At 42.3% G+C, this 20,228-nt stretch overlaps 1 protein-coding gene across 2 annotated transcripts in view; it reads right to left on the bottom strand.

Moving 5' to 3' along the window:
- Positions 1–20,228, bottom strand: part of PTH1R (parathyroid hormone 1 receptor) — a 631,389-nt gene that overhangs the window by 146,064 nt on the left and 465,097 nt on the right. For both annotated transcript variants that reach the window (XM_086941074.1, XM_086941073.1), the window contains 2 exons: positions 16,368–16,478; positions 13,955–14,073 (listed from right to left, as the gene is read on the bottom strand). In XM_086941074.1, the coding sequence (XP_086797200.1) occupies positions 13,955–14,073; positions 16,368–16,478 (230 nt within the window). The remainder of the gene's footprint in view (positions 1–13,954; positions 14,074–16,367; positions 16,479–20,228) is intronic.

A 20,228-nucleotide genomic window follows, 5' to 3' on the forward strand; every position in this document is an offset into this window, starting at 1 on the left:
CCTATGTAGCATACAGCTCCCATAAATGCATTCAATTACATTGATGACATTGTTTTTCAGAACTACACAAACAGAACATGATAAAGCTCTTACACAAGTAGGTACTCTACTTGCCTAAGCAGGTTTGACTTTGAATTCAGACAACTGAGAGTTCCATAAGACAATGCTAAATTCCTTTGGCCATATCTTTTCTGATAGGGGTATGACACCAGATACTGCTTAAGTACATGCGCTGTCGAATGCTGATCCCCCCCCCATAATGTTTTCATGATGCTTTCATTTCTTGGTATGTCCAGTTACTGTTCCAATTCCATACAAGACTTTGCACTATAAGTGCTCCATTGAGAAACTTGACGACAATGAATCTTACATTTCACTGGTCACATAAATGGGAGAATAGCTTCAAGGAAATTTAACAGCCCTTGAGAATGTTACGGAACTGGCATAATTCAATCCAAAGCTTCATAGGAGGTTGTTGTTGATGCTAGCCCAGTTTGGTTAGGTGCTATCTTCGCACAGTACAATGGACACCCGAAATGCTCAAAAGCACATTAAGGCCTACGCAAGTAGAAGTTAGTCACAACCTGAGAAAGAACACTTAGCTGTGGTATGGGCTTGTGAACATTTCCATGTATTCCTGTATGGTAAACCTTTTTAGGATGGTAACTGATCATCATGCTTTACTGACTATATTTGGGAATCCAAAAGCCAAAATGACTCTGTGCCTTGAACAATGGGGAGTATGGTTACAAGAGTATGATTATGTCATTGTCCATTATCCAGGGAAGGATCAGAACCCTGCTGACTATTTTTCCAGAGTGCCTATACAAGGTCACAGTACTGCATCGATGACATCTGAGGCCTATATCAACTTAATTGTAAAATCAAACACATCAGCTGCTATTTCGTGGGCCCAGATTATAACTGCCACGAGCCATGATAGTGACATGTTAAAGTTAAAGGATATGATTAGGCATCAGTCGTGGAACCAACACACCCAAACGCTCACAAGTGATGGTGAATATCCAAAAGAACAAAAATGTTCAGGGTGAACTGTCCATAACTCAGGAAGGAGTTATTTATCTTGAAGGTCAAGTATCATGATTCAGGAGAATCTGAGATAGAAAATAATTGAGGTAGCCCATGATGGACATTGTGGAATCATTACCACAAAATGAGCTCTGCGAGACCAGGGTTGGCCTCCCTACTTTGAATACAAGGTTGAAAAGGAATTAAAGACCTGTCATTTCTGCATCTGTCTTTTCACAAAAACTGTTCATTACACCATGAACATGTTAGAACTCACAAAGCATGCATGGGAGGGTAGAGCCATTTACTTTTTGACATCACTTGACAATGGACATCATCTACTGGTGATTAAGGATAAACACTCACGATTCCCACTAATTGAAGATCTTTCATCTGCAACTCAAGAATGAGGAATTGAAAGACTAGATGGCATCTTTGCGAGTTGGGGTACTCCAAGCATAATGAAGTCTGGCATTTGCCCACCTTTCAATAGTCGAGAGTTCAGAGATTTCTTGGCGCATTTGAAAATAAAGCATCAAAAAGCTCACCCCTGTGGCCACAAGCTAAAGGACTTGTTGAGCATTTTTTGAGTGTGCTAAAGAAAACAGTGCAGTGTGCCACTCTTGAGAAGTTCAATTTGAAAGCTGTACTGAATTCTACCTTGAGAACTTAGAGTTGAGCAACCCACTAGACTACAGGTGAAAGTCCTGTGACTTTGATGTTCGGGAGAGCAGGGAATAATAAGTTACCTCAATGGACTAATCACAGAAATATGAGACAAAAATTCACAAGAAGGACTTGGTTAACAAATGAAAGTTAAAAGTGTAGGCTGATAAAAGACAAGATGCAAAGAACATTGCTTTTATGAGAGGAGATCCAGTGCACCATCGACAAACGCTGAAAAAAAATCATACTCCTTTTAATTCGGACCCTTTCCAAGTGGTGTCTACTAGGGACACGTGGTGAGTGACCAACACCCTGGGAAGTCTATGACCCAAGACTGTTCTCATTTCAGGCATTTGACCAATTGTTCATCAGATCTAATAGTCAAAAGACAGATTGGGTTTGAAACATCAGCAACTGCTGTTGCTTCTACACCATTGACACAGATCATGGGCATCCGTGATAACACCTCCCTGTTTCCCAAAACAAGAATAGCTTGAACAATACAAGCGCGAAGAAGATTCATTGAACAGATTTGAATGTGTTTGTTTATCTATATAAATATTTTGTAAAAATATATATATTTTTTTTAATAGAGGAGAAGATGTAGTGTTTGCAAATTAGAAATGACAGAATCCTTTTGGCTCCAGATGAAGTCCTTATAACTGTATTTGTAGTGTATTTTGTAAAGCGCACAGCTGCCTCAACGGGGCGTCCCAGCGCTGTATAACGCTGTGAAACCCTTTCTGGCTCTCCCTGTGAGATGCCCCTCCTGGGCATCCCCAAGGTGAAGTCAGGCATCCCAGTGTTGTAGGGGCCCTTGTGGAGATTAAGCAAGCTATTGCCCAGAGTTGCAGCGTGGGACCCATGATTAGAGTAGGCGCCGAGGCGAGAATTATCGAGTCCGCGGACATTGAGCCCAAGACCCTGCCGCGTCTGGAGTTGAACCCTGGTCCCAGCCTGATCTCTGCTTCAGAGTCTGCTGCTCTAACCAGTGAGCCACACTTCTCCACTGTGACGTGTTACAACGGTATGCACTGAACGCTGGTTCAGAATGTCAAGTTTGCGTTTAGACGCAGAAGAAGAAAAACTTCTATTACTAAACTCTGTGTGTGGTGTAGTCCTTTGTGGGTGCCCAGGCTGGGGAGGACACCTCAGTGGGGGGGGGGGGGGAGATAATGGTGCAGGAAACACTGATTTCAACTGGCATCTTCACCATTAATTGAAGGCATCATGAGTTAAACTCCAAGAGATGTGGAATACATATGTGGTCCTGGGACTACAAAGTCGATAAAAACACAGATGGGACCAGATTTCGAGGACTTTAGCATTTACATTTACTATATGTACAAGCAGATGGTAAGTGTGTGGGTGAGGGGGAACAGAATGTTTCTATGTGGGGTGGGGAGGCTGCTAGCAGCAAGTCAGGCTGTGGGGCTGCTATGGAGGAGCGCTGCATATTTTTTCCATGCTGTATGACAGGGTAAGTTTAGGACCATGCTGAACAGATCCGTGGTAGTTTTACTGGGTGTCAATGTGCACCTGATAAGGTATTCTTGCATCTGGTCATTTTAGGTGAAGAACTCTTACCTTCTCAAAATCAACCAGGCTAGAATGTCCCATGGGAAAACTTCTCATGCTAACTGGTGATGATAGCCTCTGCAGAGGCCAGTGCACAGCTTCCTCTTCACAACTGATTATCTGCAGCCCCCCTTTGAATTATTGTAAATCATGTCTCAATATGTTATTCTATGCAATCATTCAACGAAGCAATCAATGTCGATTAATGTGGAATTCCATAGCTTGAGCCATGACTTGAAGTGGAAAACCTTGAAAAGAGGTTTTTGAAGATCCCTTTATCACTGATGTTGGCTTGCCTTCCTTTGTTGTGCCTTCAAGATTAGTTTTTGGGCATTCATTTGGACTGAATGAAGAGTAAATAACTGCATTCTCATTATTGTTGACACTATTATAACTTATTTCCTTGAAGTACAATCAGTGGTTGCACCAGAGGTTTAAAAGTAGTAAATGCATTTGCAATGTTATACATGTATTTGGTAATATAACCCCCCCCCCCCCCCCCCCCCCCCCCCAGAGGAGCAGGATGGGGAAAAGAGGCGCCTTCCTGGTTCTCAGGCCCAAACTCCAATCACTCACTCTAAACACACACAAAATGTGCTCTGACACATTACTGAGGAATGGCAACCGGGCAGGCCCTGAACTTGAACGAGGAAAGACATATCCATCCAGCTTTCTCTCTTCTGTGTGTCAAGTCGGCTGCTTTTCCCATTTTACAACTTGCGCTTTGATGTGGCGAACTTTCAGAAGCTGTAACCTTAGCTGAGACATTTGTAAATTTCACATGTTCCTGGAAGCAGTTTCAAAGCAGTTAAAAAGCATAGACTTGGGATGGCTTCCAGGGAGCTCTCCTTTGGAGAAAGGACTCTCCTATTTCCTCACATAGTTGGAAGAATCCAGCGCTCGTTGTTAAGGAGCCCTCTAAACTTTATGACAAGAGCGGTGCAACATTGTGAAGATTCTGCAAGCTGGTTTTGTTTGGAGGACGACATAGAAACTACGGTACAACTTTAAAAAAACAGGAATATCTGTGTTATGGCTTTCTCTGTCCCAATCATGCTAAAGGAGAATTGTAGGACTCCATAATCAAGGCATCAAAGCAAAGTCAAGGAAAAGGTGGCACATTTGTGATACCTTTAATAAGTCTTCGTTGGATCATATTTCAGCTCCTCCATTTGAACATCTGCTAACATTTACATGAATAATTTCTAGACATCTTTGTAGTCAAGGTCAGTTTCTTTTACAATCATGCCTTGTTCCAATAAGCTATGTCTTCTGTATTTCTAACTCCAAATTATGCTTACGAAATGAAATAGATACATCAATAAACTCATCAGCAAATTCATAATTAAATAAACACATAAATACAAATATGCCCATATTAGGGCTGGGTGAAGTGCTGCATTGATTGGATAACAGTGACTTTTGAGCAGGGACAAATCCCCCCTCCCAGGGCTGAGCCATCCTTAATTCTTTTAAATGGTTAGTAATTGTGTTTGTAAATGGGAAAATCAACTGTGTGTGAGGAACAGCTAGCCTTGTACATCATGGAAAGTGTATCCCACTGGAAAAGACTATTTGGAAATAGCATATAAAGGAGTAGGAGCCTCAAATAACTGTGTTTGAGGAGAGTGTGGAATTTCAGGCTGAAGGAAGTGATTAAAAAAGGAGTAAGAGGTAGAGAGGTGTTAGGCACAAAATGGTGGGGTTTAACAAGCCAAAAAAGCAGGACCAGAGAAAGTAAATAAATGTGGTAATCGTTAATAAGGCTACATTTCTGAGATGAGGAGCCAAGAATAAAACCATTCTTGAAAGATTTTGACCTGTTGTATTTAACCCTCAAGAGGGTGGGTTATATCTCATCAACGGAGGAGAACCAGAGGAGGGACATTAATGTGTTAAACATTGATTACACTACTCTTGTGAGACGAGAAACCAGGGATGAAAACATGCTTGTAAACTTTGGCATATAACTATAAAGCTGCCTTCTTCAACTAACTCGTGTGTCTGCGATTCATCACGCCTTCTGGAATGGTGCGTCTTGTGACAACTTTCAAGACCTTGTTGCAATACATAGTACGAAAGCTGTTAATATAATTTAATATCCTAGCTACTTGCCTGGTCAGTTACCATTGCAGAGGCTTTGATAGCACAATTTTATATCCAAGGGAATGAGAATATTTGTCCTCGCGCCTGCTCATTGTCAGAGCAGACATTTAACTAGGTGCATGAGACTGGAATCTGCAGTGCAGATACAAGACGTTATTAATCAAAGATCTGGAGATGGGAGTTAAATAGCTCATTCTTCGTAGTTGGTTTGCATTATTATACTTGTAGTCCTTCATTCACAATGGAAAATTAAAAAAAAACTACAAATACCACAATGCAGAAAAAAAACCTGACTGGATGAACTAATGGTAAGAAGTACCATATGTACAGCTGTTTCTCATTCGCCTTCACTCTATGACACTCAGAGGTGCAGGTACACATTCTCAGGAACACCCAATGAGCAGAGTCTGCCATAAACGTTCAACACTGAAGTACTTTTCAAATAGGACCTGCAGTCTGACACTTATTCTACAAATATGTTAGCTCCAGATGTTTTTAAGCATTCTAGGCTAGATCGATTAAAATATCATGCAGCGCAACACAGCAAGAGGACTTGGCAGGCGGAGGGCAGGAATGTGCCATATCTACTAAGATATGACTCAATACTGCTCTCACCCTACACTGGTGCAGAAAGCAGCCTAGCACCAATGCAGGCGCCCTCGTGCTAGGGTGCCTGCATTACACCAACAATTGTTTTTGTGTAGGAAGGAACACCTTCCTGCGCAAAAACAATCATCTGGGATTTTTTCCTCCTTTTAACCCCTTCGCAGCTGGGCAAGTTCCCAAGCTGTGCTGGGGGGCGGGGGGGGAGGGGGGGGGGGTGGCACGCACAGCGCCCCTGTGCTCATGACGAAGTCAGCTCGTCATGAGCCACGGTGGTCGTGTGCTCATGACGAGCTGAGCTCGTCATGACCACACCCGTTTCTTTAGAACGCTCGCACAGCAGGGTAATTAGCCCAGTGTGCGAGCGTTCTAAAGGTCATGACGAGCTCAGCTCGCCATGAGCACACGAGCACCGTGGCTCATGATGAGCTTAGCTCGTCATGAGATTCAAAGGGGTTAAGTCTGCTGCAGAAAGCAGCACACGTAGAAAGAGAAAAACAATGAGAAATCGAGATATTTTTACCCTTGTTACACCTCCCCTGGGAAGGCATACCATTGGGATGCATTCCCAGTGTTAATATTGATAGTAAATCTGGGAATGTGCCAAATCGCATGGGTGGATACATGGGAACACCCGCTCTCCCCCTTGTAATGTCTTCCTAGCAGAGTACAACTAAAGCCAGCGACTTCCTTGCCTTATGTTACTCCGGATTTACTATGCAATGCAGAGCCATGGATGGTCGCTCTGCATGGCATAGTGAATCTCACTTAAGGTCTTGCACTGCCCTTTGGTCACTTTGTGTGACACAAGGACAACACAGCACTTTGATAAAGCTGGCTCCTATTCTCTCACTCATTTTGCTTCTCAAACTTCTGAGGTGAAGCAATGTAAACACTGTTATGCACACCTCTCGTCATCATGTGCAACCTCAGAGCAGTCTTCACATGGCTTACTCCAGGAACCTACCCTGTTCTATCCAAGCACAGTAACAAATTGCATGTTGCCTATCCCCAAATGAGCTTTGTTGCCTTGTCAAGGGCATTAAGTGCTAAATAAGTGCAACTACAATACAACAGATTACAACCACGACAACTGGAATTTTGCAATTCTACGGTTACAGGAATTTGCGCATAATTATGGATTTCCCAAACTTGCCACATGATCACCACCTGCTGCATAATTTGCAGATTTAAAAGAAAAATAGTTTCTAGCTCGAAAGGGTCAAAAGTTCCCGTCTACAAATTAGCTTTGGTGCAACGTCAGGGTTGTCAAGTGCTTTATAAGTGCAACTACAATATAACAGATTATAACCATGACCACTGTAAATTTTGCAATTCTGAGGACGCAGAATGTATGCATAATTATAGAATCCCCAAACTTGCCACAAGACCCGCCAACTGCTGCTTAACATATAGATTTCAACAAAAAAAATGTATCTAGCTCAAATGGGTCAGAGATTACTAAAAAGAAAGTGTCATCTGTAGTGCCAAGGAGCGCCAGACCCTTTGCAATGTTAGCTGGTTACCTTTCAAATGGTGCATGTGTTGGGGTGTTAAACTGTTTATTATGAGGTGCCTTTTTTTGCTCAAACAGTACTATTGTATAAGACTGAAAAAAGACAACGAGATAGTGCTGCCACATAATCCTGCGCTTAATTTACTACACGTTTCTTGCTTCATAATTTAGTCAACGCTGCCACATAATTTGTATCCTTGTTTCCTCATATTCCATTGGCCCTGAGTGCAACGAATCAGACTTCACGTGATTTCTCTTCAGCACAGATTGGTCCTATAGGCTAAGTGTGCATAATGATTGGTGGAGTCAATAAATAAGCCTTCAACTGTAAACTGACATTATTGACCTTATGATCATCAGTGCTAAATTTGGATCACAAAGCTAGACCTCAGACATGTTTTGGCTTTGGACAGTCACCAGTTTAATCCAGGGCGAGGCTTAAACTTGGAAGCACGCCCTACAGAAGAAGCAAAAATAGAACCAAAATCAAAACATAAAACCATGAGGTTTGAATTTTCGAAGTTAATCCGGAACATGAAACTGTGTGACCCTGTAATTGAACCAAGCCGATAACGCAGCCTCGAGCAGCGCTCGAAAATGTACTCGCTGGAAACTTGCCGACCGCGGTGGCTGAGGGCTGAAGCTGCCCGAGTTTTAAAGCACTTGGGTTCAGGGAGGAAAAAAAGGAATATTCATTTAGCCACTTCATGCAGTAGAAACCCTTATTTGTATGCATCTTCAATTTCTCTTTTCTCGTTGGCTAATTTAATGAGTAAAGTGAAATCGGTATTTCCAACTGAAGTGGACTGAATTAAATGTCAAATTCGGTCAGATATTGATCTAATTTTATTACCTTACAAAATTCCTATACAGTACATCTTGTACAGCTCTGATTTTTAGTTGGGTCATGGGAGACCTGCACCCATATGAAACTTCTGATTGCACTTGGGTAAAAAGATGGTTGATTCATCCTTTTAGCAGCAACTGCCCAGATATGTCAAGTGCAGGGCTGGCTTTAGCCCTGGTGGCACCCAGTGCGACAATGTTTTTTGCTGCCCCCCCCCTCCCCCAATGACCAACTCCACCACAGATTCCCTCCCGACCACCCTTTAACAGTCTCCATTACCACTCTCTCTTGGATGCATTCAATACATTTTATAGCATCACATATAAAAGTGAAGGGTGTCAGAGCACTTTACATAACACTTGTAGGTGTGTAAATCAGTGTATAAGAAATGTTACATAAGACAGAGGACAACAAGGGGTGGATTCGCATATTATCCATACAAGTAGGTAAAATAGTTGAAGAGTACTTGGTCTGGAGAAGCACAAAATTTGACACAATGGATTGGGACTCTCTTTAATAACAAGAACTGATTTGTACCCAAATGAACCCTTATTGCAATATTAGAACAATGAAAGTCTGGGGAAAAAAATCCATACGCTCTAATCTATGCATTGAAGTCTACAATCAGTTTTTTAGTGACAGTGCATTGTAAACTGCAACTAACAAAAGGAAGTCTCTGGCAAAAGCAGTAACCCTCGGACCTGTTTACATTACATTCACTTTGTGATCTGCATGATACATGTTCTTCGCAGCAGGCATATTAACCATCTGTGCTACCTTACCATGAATCAAAACTTCCAGGAGTCAAAACTTCAACTAGACAATACTCTGATCTCTCCTGGAAGAACATTAGTCACAGGAGTTCTCTTGACATATTAATTGTTGCCTGACAATTGCTGAAGGCCAGGAATGTGGCAGCAGCTGCTGCTTATAAGCACAATATAAACTAGCAAACAGGCGCCCCCTTGCAAAGTCAGCAACTGGTGCAGTGGCACCGGTCGCATGGCCCTGGGCAAGTTCTGCATTGTTCATATGCTTTCCCCCCTGTTGCTTTCATATTGTTCCTCTATGGAAGCCTGCCAATCACCTAGCAATTTAAACCATGTTTTGTCTCACTATAGCCAACAAGAACACACAATTTGTGCCTTGCATTCTGAGTACACCAGTTTGGGTATAATTCTTCTCCAGTTTACATCCCACAGCCTAACTCTTTCACCACACCCTAAGTCTAAATCTGAGCGGGCTCTGCTTGCTGCCAATCCAACCAGCCACTAAAGTATCATTAAGATAATGAAGAAGTTGCAAAGATTTTTTTTTCTTGAAGTTTGTTGAGCTCCACTTATATGCAAAAGTGGAATTCTCGAAGTGCTTATGAGCCTAAAGTTGTGCATTAGCTATATGGGATAAAGCAGACCCTCCCATACTTTATAAGGATATTTCAAGTCACTGCTGAGTTCTGTGATCATGTGTATTATTTATAGGTATGTAGCAAATCTTAGGTGGATTGCCATATCCTTTTAACAGGAGCAGAAGGTATTTTATTGCTTATAGTATATTATCACATCATCATCCTTCCCATAAAAGATTCAATTCATGGTGTATTGCTCCTTCAGTAGAAAGAATATGTATGGTCGAGAAATTAATCACACCAAAAATCATTTAAAAATGGTGCAAGAAATATATTTGATTCAGTGTATTGTATGCCACATTAAACAAAGTGGTGTTGCTCAGAATGTGTAGAAACTTAATTGACAAACTTAGAACGTGAGATTGTAAAAAACTAGGTTATTAGTTGAGAAGGGTTGATAGCACCACTCAAATAATAAACAAAAGCATTGCCAGGGTGAACCACAAAAGTCTCTAAATGAACCTGTGTTTAGCCCTCTGGTAGATTGGCAATAAGGCTTAACTTAGAGGCAATCTATAAATAGTAAAATATTTATGCAGCACACTAACAGTAATAAAGTGAAAACTAAGCATGGGCGAATTTTGCGAATCTCGCGTTCGCGAATTTTGCGGATTTGCGAACTCGCAATCCGCAAAATCCGCGAATTCTCGCGAATTTGCGGATTTTTTTTTGTGTGTTTGCGCGGGTTTCTGCCAGTTAGCGAGGGTTTTGTACAATGTCGCAAATTGCGAACTTACCTTTCGGGTCGCAAGTTTCGCGAACTTGTTGTTTCTACGTGTCCAGCCTGTTTGGGACACTCTTCTTCATCACTGCCACTCTCTGTCACCACTGCCACTCTCTGACTACTCATGCCACCCTCTGGCCCACCCATGCCACCCTCTGTTTCATCACAGCACCCTCTGGTTGTCCAGCAGTGTACATTATTGTGGCAACGCAAGCACACCTTCCCTGCCTCAAGTGACCTGAATTAATTTGGGGCTGATTAATGTGTCACAGAATATTTTTTTAGCTGGCACCTGCTTCCTTAGTGCTTCCTGATTAGTGATCTTTTGAACTTGCTAAGTGCTTTCATTGTTGCAAAATTAGTTACAACACCTGCCCTGCCCCAACTGACAATAATGAATTAGGGGCTGATTAATGGATTTGAACCTCCAGCCTGGCTCCTGCTTGTCTCCCTTAGCTGTAATTCAGGACCTTTGTGGCATATGTGTAACTATTCTGAGGTTCAGAGCAGGGTCACATAATAGTTGCAACTGGCAACTGAACTCTGGAGGGGCCCCTCAGGAAGCACTACAGGAAATGGCTACTAATGATGAGCCTGAACTTTTGAACCTGGTAAGTACTTTCAGTTTTGCTAAAATCGTATTTCTGCAATTTTGCACTTATTTGCGGGGCGCGAAGTTGTACTAGGAAGCCGCGAACTCACGCGAACAGTGCGAGCAGTGTGAGCAAAATCCGCTGCTCGCGGATTTGCGGATTTTGCGGGAGATTCGTGAATCTCGCGGATTGCGAATTTACCGAAAATCCGCAAAATCCGCGAGCGAAACGGATTTTCCGCCCATGCTTAGTGAAAACACAATGCAAGAAAAATCTCTAAAGCAATTCAGAAATATAGAGTACATTTTAATAAATAACATGATACCCGAAGCACAAAAATCCAATCAGAAAACCCGGAGATATGTTTTTTTGAAGTTTTAGGTGACAATAGAACCAAGATGTACAAAGCGTCACTTTTGGGTAACTGGTCGTGCTACTCCTGAGAAAAGTCACAAGTTGAGGCCCACCACGACAGAGTGGGGGTCGGATACAGAAACAATGTTAATCATGCTGGAGAGTTAGCTTCTCAATTCTGGCACGAGCAGTGCTGCTCATGTTGGCATGCACCACTAGGAGGATGCTGTTGGCGCGAGGAGCTGTTTGAATTTTGCAGACATCCATTGCTGTAGCACAAAGAGCCAGCCATCATTAATGCTTCACATTGGTTGATCGTCACAGATGGTTACTGTCTGCACGAAGAGTAGGTCCTGCTAAAGCTCCACATTGACATCCATCTCAGGCACTAGTCCACTTCCTCTGGCCCTGGCTAAAAACTGTCTTGGTGACAAAGGAAAGGACAAGCCTTGTGTCAGATCCCTTATTGTGTTCTGCAGGGAGGGCCTTTTAAAATGTTATCAGGGCAGGGCACAACTCCTCCCCCAATCATCCTGTCAGGAGGACCCTCTCCCCTCACACCTAGGCCTATTTGTTCTCATGTCTGAAAGTATTACACAACCCACAACAGAAGATCCACTCACAGTCATGTGACCGAGGACACTGGCAGAAAGGCACAGTGGGTCTGAGCAAAAAAATGCCAAATTTCTAAAAGTGTCATTCTCTGACTTTACCATCATAGATGATTTTAATTTACAATTTGATGGTACACAGCATGCCTCTATCTGTTCCCAATCTGAAGTAAGCACTTATTAGGTGTAATAGGGTAACCCAGAGAAGTGACATACCAAAACTTGAGGGAGCTCCCCTGCAATGTACATGGACCCAGTCAGGATCTGTCAGGCCAGGGGCCCGTCCCCGATGCCCATGCACAATGCCAGAGGGGGCTAATGTTACACCACTGAACCAGAGTTGGTCTAAGGAAGAGATAGCCTTACAACAGTGGAAAATTACTTTAGGAATTTTTAACTGCTAGAACATGTAAACCTTAAACCCAGATGTCCTTCTTTTCAAATGCATTGCTCCCTGCCCTAGTGGTGGTTAGAGCCTACCTTACAGGTGACTTATAAGTAGTTAAAAGGAAGTCTTAGGCCAGGCTAAAAATGTATGTTGCCAAGCCGAAACTGCTGTTTAAAACTCTACTACAGGCTGCAGTGGGAGGCCTGAGACATGCTTTACAGTGCTGCCTTAGATTGTGGCACAATGTGTGCTGCAGCCCACTGGTAGCGTTTAATTTACAGGGCCTGGGAGTATGTAGTACCATAAACAAGTATATTAAATGTAGCAATCAGGTGTAGGCAAATGTTACCAGGTTTTCAAGAGAAAGCACAAGCTTTTTACCACTGGTTAGCAGGGAAGAAATGTGCAGAGTCCTACAAGTCAATGAGGATGAATTCAGCAAAAGAAGGAAGAGGAAGGCAAACATTCTGGGGTGACCCTGCAAAAAAGGTCCAAGTCCAACAGATCAACACACCCATAGTGTTACCAGACCATTTCAAGGCAGTGACATCATGAAGCTAAAATAAAAACAGTGCTGTTTATTTGGGTCAAAATAACCATTGGTATTCTGTTCCTATCCTTACTTAAACATATTCATTTCACTATACTTATCCTTATGCTAAGCCTTATTCTTGTTTAAAATGTATCCTTATTCTTGTTATTCTTGTTGTTGTTCTTCTTCTACATATTATCATTATCATCATCATCATCATCATTATTAGCCAGACTTGTGAAATACCATTTCAATAAGGGCAATTACATTTCATAGTAAGCTATCATCACATAGTTAGGGACATGTTAATACACAAAACATCCTCTTTTTATCATGGAGAATTTATTATATCCAAAAGTGCGAAAAAAGAAGGGTTATATGCATTTTAAATGAATGTACCCGCTATTTATAACCAAGTGACTACCCTCCATTTGGTAATCAGTTTTTTGACGCAGGCAGGCTGATACAATTCAGAGGGCTTTACTCATGTTACCCACAGCTGAACAGATTTGATTTTCAAATCGAATACTGGACTTTTGCTCTTGTGTTTGGTTGCCTGGTTACCTGCCACAGGCAGTACTTATGGTACAACTGCAGACAATCAAGTGTGGTTGTGCAGTAATTGCATTCGGGGACATTACTGTGTTCAAGCTGTTGTTTCTCGGTTTTTAGAACCTATGTTAAGGAGATTGCAGTAGTTGTATTTTAATATTGGTTTACAACACATTATAATTGTTCAGTAAGCACTTTATTTATTCCCAAGCCATGGTGTAACGTTATAGAGCCTAACTGAATGTTTTGGTTCTAACTGGTCTTTAAAAAATGCTGGATATACCTGTGCACAGTTTACTGAAATGTCTCTTTTGTCTCATATTTCCTCCCACCTGGCATAAGTGCAAGACCATGTGGCAGTAGAGGAAAGGCTACTTCTGTGCAACGTGAGTTTTAGAAAATATAAACAGCCAGTAAACCTGTAGCACTGTTAACACACATACTTACCCTCTCTCTGGTCTCATTGGTGAGGAACTTGGTACATTCATTGTAATTTGCCCAGGTGCGGTTGTGACCCGTCGCCACGTCCCAGCTCCCATTCATGTCACACCTCCGATAGGCGTGGCCTAACAAAGAAACCAGACAACAGGGATGTCAAAAGAGGGCTCTCGTGGGGGGAGGGGGTCATCTGTTTATAAAATAGACCAAATAATGGAAGTAAATATCTAACAGGTCTCTTTGGTGCAGGCCCTGAGGATGGTACTCTGGGCGTGATCGAATAAGTAGCGGCTCCGCGAGGGAGTGCTGTGGGGCGGGGAGGGGCAGGGTGGGGAGTAGTAAACTCCGGCATACGGCTGAACAGAGTTAAGTAACTAGATAAATAAAATGAATTACATTGCACGCGCTGAAACGCCATTGGTGTTGCAGCGCACATGGCGTTGCAGCGCACGCAATGTAATTTGTTTTATTTATGTATTTTGTTATTTAACTCCGTTCGGCAGTTTGCCAGAGTTTACTACCCACCACCCTGCCCGCCCCACGACCCCACAGCACTCCCTTGAGGAGCAGCTACTTGATCTAATTAATGGCAGTCTTCAAACTGGGATCTGGAAATTGAACACCAGCTGGTAGTGTGGTGTGACTGGTGCATTCATCAATAAGACTCCAAAATGTATGTTGGTTTTGAGAGGCAAATATTGCTGCCTCATAAATATTAATGAGGCAGGGTGCATTTTGTAACCCTCTACACGTGAGGATGGATGCCTGAGAGTGACAGCTGATCTCTGTCCCTCAGTTGGCATTCTCAGTCTGTCAACATTTTTTTTCTTAAACACAAGTCTTTTAAAGAGACAGGGGCTTGTTTACAATAGTATGTGTACATGATATGAAGACATCAGTTGAGCACCAAGCGGCCCCTGAACAGGTGCCTGCTACCCCACCCTAGGTTACCCTAAATAATTTCCAAAGAGGTAGCTTTCCCCTGTAGGCAGCTTCGCCTTTGTCAGTCCTCTAGCAATCCATTTTGAGGATCAGCAACTGATCAGTGGTTTGTCACTACAATTGAGGTCCTAAACTAATCATACACCCCATTATATCTTGTAAATAGGAAAGAGATGCCCATTTCAAACCCCTGTCACTAGTCTTTCCAACTCGCAAAGGAGCTATTTACATTTCAAACCATTATTTTGCTGTTTTAAATCCTGTAATTTTCAATTTACAGACTTTGCAACTGGCGAAATACCACTATACATTAGGCCCCCAGATCTGAAAACAAACATCCTTCTTTTGTATTTTTAGTTGCTAAAATATTAACCTGCGAGTAATTGAAAATAGACTGTACTGCCTAGTGAGCTTGTTGAGGTAGTGTTTCAGAAGCTCGTTCGGAAGGTGCATTTTACAATCCTCTATATGAAGTATGTCACCATACCAGGTACCTGAGTTATAAGGCGCACTTTATGAGGTATTGGCGCATGGGGACCTTTGGAAGAACCGAATCTTCACTGATAACAAAGTGATCAAAATGGTACGACCCTCCCACGTAATAAACTCGAGAGGAAATGCTTTATTTGTTCAAGAAGCTTTTACTGAATTTCCAATAAGCCAGAAAATTGAGTAAGATGTTTTTTTCACAAGTAAGTGATTAAGAACTGAAAATGAGAGCGAGTTCCAATGTCTAACCAACAGAAAGCCTTGTAAGAGTAAAGGCAAGGGGCAAAAAATTAAAAAATCGTAAACTGAGAAATCGAGAAAAAAAGTGAGAAATAGCAATAAAAGTGAAGATAGGAAAGAACAGTATGAAACAAGAAGAATAGTAAAAGAACAAAATGTAAATATGAAAAAAGATATAAAGAAAAACCAAAGGAAAGAACGATGGAAAATAGGAAGTACAGAAAGGAGAAAGGAAGAACGAAGATAGGAAGCAAGGAGGGAAGATTGCTAGAAGGAGAGGGGGGAGGGAGAGAGAAGAGAGAGAGAGAGAGAGAGAGAGAGAGAGAGAGAGAGAGAGAGAGAGAGAGCAAAACAGTCTGGGGCATAACTTCAGGAATAAAATAAATATTGACAGGTCCGCCATGTCATCATGATCCTAGCTTGACAAACCTATTGTAGAGGATCATTGGCTCCTCAAACTGACAACCTGAATGTATATGGGAACCATGTCATGGGAAATATGACTCTAACATTGCAGGACATTTTTAAATTTAGTGACCCAAATGTGATGTGGAACAGTGCTACGGAGCATAAACGTTTTGCAAATCTATGACGACTTCTCTTGAACGAATACTAGAATCATTAATTTGAGCCTTTATGTATTTAGAAAACCTCTACATGGGTGGTCTTCTCGAAACGGCCCTGGATCATAATAATTGATGTTTTTATTGTGCTCAAAATCATTGCAACTAATTTGCACAGTAGGCTTTACCTTTGTGGTTGAAGTCATAGATGTATTCTGGGCAAGGCATGGATACCACCTTGCCTGCGATTCCCTCTGGCCAACATACCATGCCATCCCATTCAGGTAGACAGAAACCATCTGTAAAACAAAAAAAGCAATTTGATGTAAATTTACCAGTTAAATTCCGAGTCAAAATCAAATTTCTCTGTGGGCATTCTGTGTTTGGTGGCCTAATAGACCACATTCGAATTAACATGCATATGTTTTTTACTTAAATACAATATCATTAGCAGCAAGTTAAGTTTTTTAGTAATGTTAAGTTAATAATATGGGTAAAAACCAAACACAAATGTAATCACTAAATTAAGATAACCAGGGGAAGAAGATAGTGAGATGAAATAATGTAATATTTTACACCAGGTTAGACTAAATTTAATAGATCAAACAATCAAAAACACAATCACTAGAACCTGGTTTATGAATTTTTAAAGACTTTAGTGATAAATAGAGCCAAAAAGAACAAAGCGCCAACCCAGGACATCTGGTTGCGCTGGACCGGGTCAAAGTCACAAGTTCAGGCCAACCGCGATGGAGCGCAGGTCATCTACATTCCCTATACTAGTTCCACTGAAGTTTACCTTCTCGAGTTTGTGCCTATAGTCAGTTCACGGTGGAGAGGGGCAAACAGAGGAAGGAGGGGAGGTTGTAGGCCTAGCCTGAAGAGCAGGCCAGGCATCGTGGAGGGGGTGGGCTGGTGCTTCAGATTGGCAGCCCCCTGCGAGCTTTTGATGCTGTAGTGTGAATAGTTGAAACTTGCTGTACTTTGTAACGATTCTCGGGCAAAAGGCGTTGTCTCAGTGCAAATGGGCCTGTTCACAGTTATAAAGAGCCTAAATGCTTGACTTAAGCTCGCTGAGCCACACCAGGGGTACAAGACCTGAGGGGCACCATTTGGGGGTCAAGAACTCACTGCAGCTGGGTCCAGGGGCTGGTTCAGGATAATGGGGAGTCGTTTATGTCCCTGAGGCTGAGATCAGGAGGCCAGAAGACTATCCCTTGGAGTCACTCTGTGCCTTGGGTTCTACATGAAGTTGCAGGTAGAGTTCTCTTTCCCCAGGCAAGAGGGCAGCAGGTCAGCACACCAGGGCAGCAGTTTCTTCAGCAAAGCAGTCAAGCAGAGTGACAGTCCTTGGAGCAACAAAATAGTACTTCTTTCTGGCAGAGTATCCACAGGTTCAAAAGTGTACCGAAGAGTTGGTTTCTGAGGTCCAGTATATATACCCAGTTGTGCCTTTGAAATAGGGGAGAAGCTTCTTGTGGCATGTATTTGAAGTACAAAGATGTCCTGCTTTCTTGGCCCTAGCCCTGGACCCAGACTATCTACTGGCGGTATGCAGTCCTTTGTGTGGAGACAGGGCACAGCCTATTCAATTGTAAGTGGGACTGGGCCTAGCTCCTCCCTCCCATTCTGCCAGTGATGACCCATCCAGTCACATCTAAGCTCCCCATTGTGTGTGGCTGTTGAGAAGGAATATACAAGGCCTACCTGTCAGCTACACTCATTTGACCAGGAGACAGGATGCAGGCATCAAAGCCAAAAAATGGCAAGTTTTTAAAAGTGACATATTCCGAATTGGAGTTTAAAATCAGACTTCACCATAAGTTAGTATTTTGAATTGTGATTCCAAAGACACCAAACATGAGAGGTTACGTATTACATTTGAAAATTACACTAAAAGTAGTAAGGTAATTCCAATGGTATTAAATTGGAAAACGAAGTCCTTGCAGTAGTGCAAAACAACTGTACGTTTTGACTACCAGAACATGTCCTCCATGGCTTATCCTTGGGGCGACTTATATGTATTAAAAAGGAAGGTTTGAACCTGGCAACATTCATGTTTCGCTAGGCAGAAATGACAGATTAAACTGCACGTACACAGGCTGCAATGGCAGGCCGGAGACATGTTTAAAGTGCTACTGAAGAGGATGGAGCAATCAGTGCTGCAGGCCCAATTGTAGAATTTAATTTACAGGCCTTGGCCACAGATAGCAACATTTTACTGTAGACTTACAAGTATCTTAAATATGTAAATTCGGTTTGACCATGTTTATAGGTGAATGCACAAGAACGTTATCAGTGGTTAGCAGTGGTAAAGTGCAGAGAGTCCTAAAGGCAGCAAAAACAAGGTCAGTTAAAATGGGTGACAAAAGCAAAATGTTTTGGGGAAGACCACCCTAAGGCTGACAGTTCTAAAACAAAGTATACTTTTTCCTCTATTTTTGATCAGCAGAAGATCCAGGGTATCACAGTCCATGATTCCTGGACATAAAGGGGTCGATTCGGATCCTGGAAAAAAAACGTATGTACGATTCGTATCCGGAGCTCTCTCCGTACGAATCGTAAACTTGCCGTACGACCCGACGAGTATGATCCGGACCGGGGTAAGAGGACGTGATTTGTACGGTCTACGTCAGGTAACGCGATTCGTACGGGAAAGCACACAATCACATACACACCGTATGGCCCGTACACCCCATGATCACGGGGTACGGTGCGTACCCCTGCGATCATGGGGTGTACGCACAGTACCCCTGCGATCGCAGGGGGTACGCACCGTACACCCAGCGAACATGGGGTACGGTGCGTATACCCCATGATCGCAGGGGTACGCACCGTACCCCTGAGATCATGGGGTGTATGCACCGTACCCAGGGGGTGCGTTCCGTACCTGTTTTGGGGCAAAAGCTGCTTTTATGGCTGTTTTCAGCTCCAGTAGAAAAAGGGCCGTACTGTGCGTACCCGACACGAATCGTACTTGCTGGTCGGAAAAACCAGCCGCGAACCGTACAGATGTCGCGTACAGCGGGTTCCGTGGGAGATTCGTACGGGGATTTGATTTGTACGGTCTCTGTACGATTCGTACGGAGTCCAGCACCTGGTACGAATCGTACTTCGTCGTACGTACGGGGGGCGTTGCAGGGTACGATTCGTAAGGGAAAAATGCTACGAACAGCTATTCGGAGCGTTTTTTCCCGAATCAGAATCAACCCCAAAATGTTCAAATTAGCTGGTTAAGGAAGTTGTGGCTCTGTGCCCAAACTCCCTTTTAAAACTGCTTATCATTCACAGATATCTGTGCCTATTCTTAGCCTGATAGACACTAACATGGCAATGCTGTTCAATAAATTTACATGAGTTTTTATGCAGCTGAGCACCAACACCTATATTTTAAATCTGTCATATCTGTCCAAAAATATGGCTCAGGCTGCATTAAATCCATTTTCAACTTGTGTGAAGCCCTCATTTTGGCTTTCACATCAGGAATTCGCCTAGAAGGCAAGAGGGTTACGTTTTTATTTTATCCCTTTGGATAATTTAAGCAAATAAAATGTGTTGTGACACTGTTGGAGCATCTATTCTTTTATATCTGTTAGTTACACTTAACAATGTGCTGTTCATCAACAGCCTGCAAGGGTCAAGGTGAGTGGCTCTAAGCAGAAGTTAATATTTTTTTTTATATCTTTGGTTTTTTCCCTAAACTAAACTAAGAATAGGCCATCCAGAAGTAGGCAAAAAACTTTGAAAAAAAACACCTATTTTAAGATCAGTATTAATGGAACAATTTAGAACCAACTGTATTTATTCATTTTATGCACATATATTTTCAATGTTTAAAATGAACTTCTGGAGAATTTAAAGGTATAATAGAAAAAAGAGTAAGCCATGGTATTTTATTTGTAAGCACCGTGCATACCATCTGCTTTGTTGCAGTTCAGAGGAAAATTGTTCAAGTAGGTCAATTAAATGGTCTACTCCTACTCGTCCATTATATGAATGGTTTATCCAGTTCTTCCTTTTAACGATTGCCTCTTACGTGCTATGAATTA

This window comes from Lissotriton vulgaris, chromosome 10 (genome assembly GCF_964263255.1).
Source record: "Lissotriton vulgaris chromosome 10, aLisVul1.2, whole genome shotgun sequence".
In the NCBI taxonomy this organism is placed as follows: Eukaryota; Metazoa; Chordata; class Amphibia; order Caudata; family Salamandridae; genus Lissotriton; species Lissotriton vulgaris.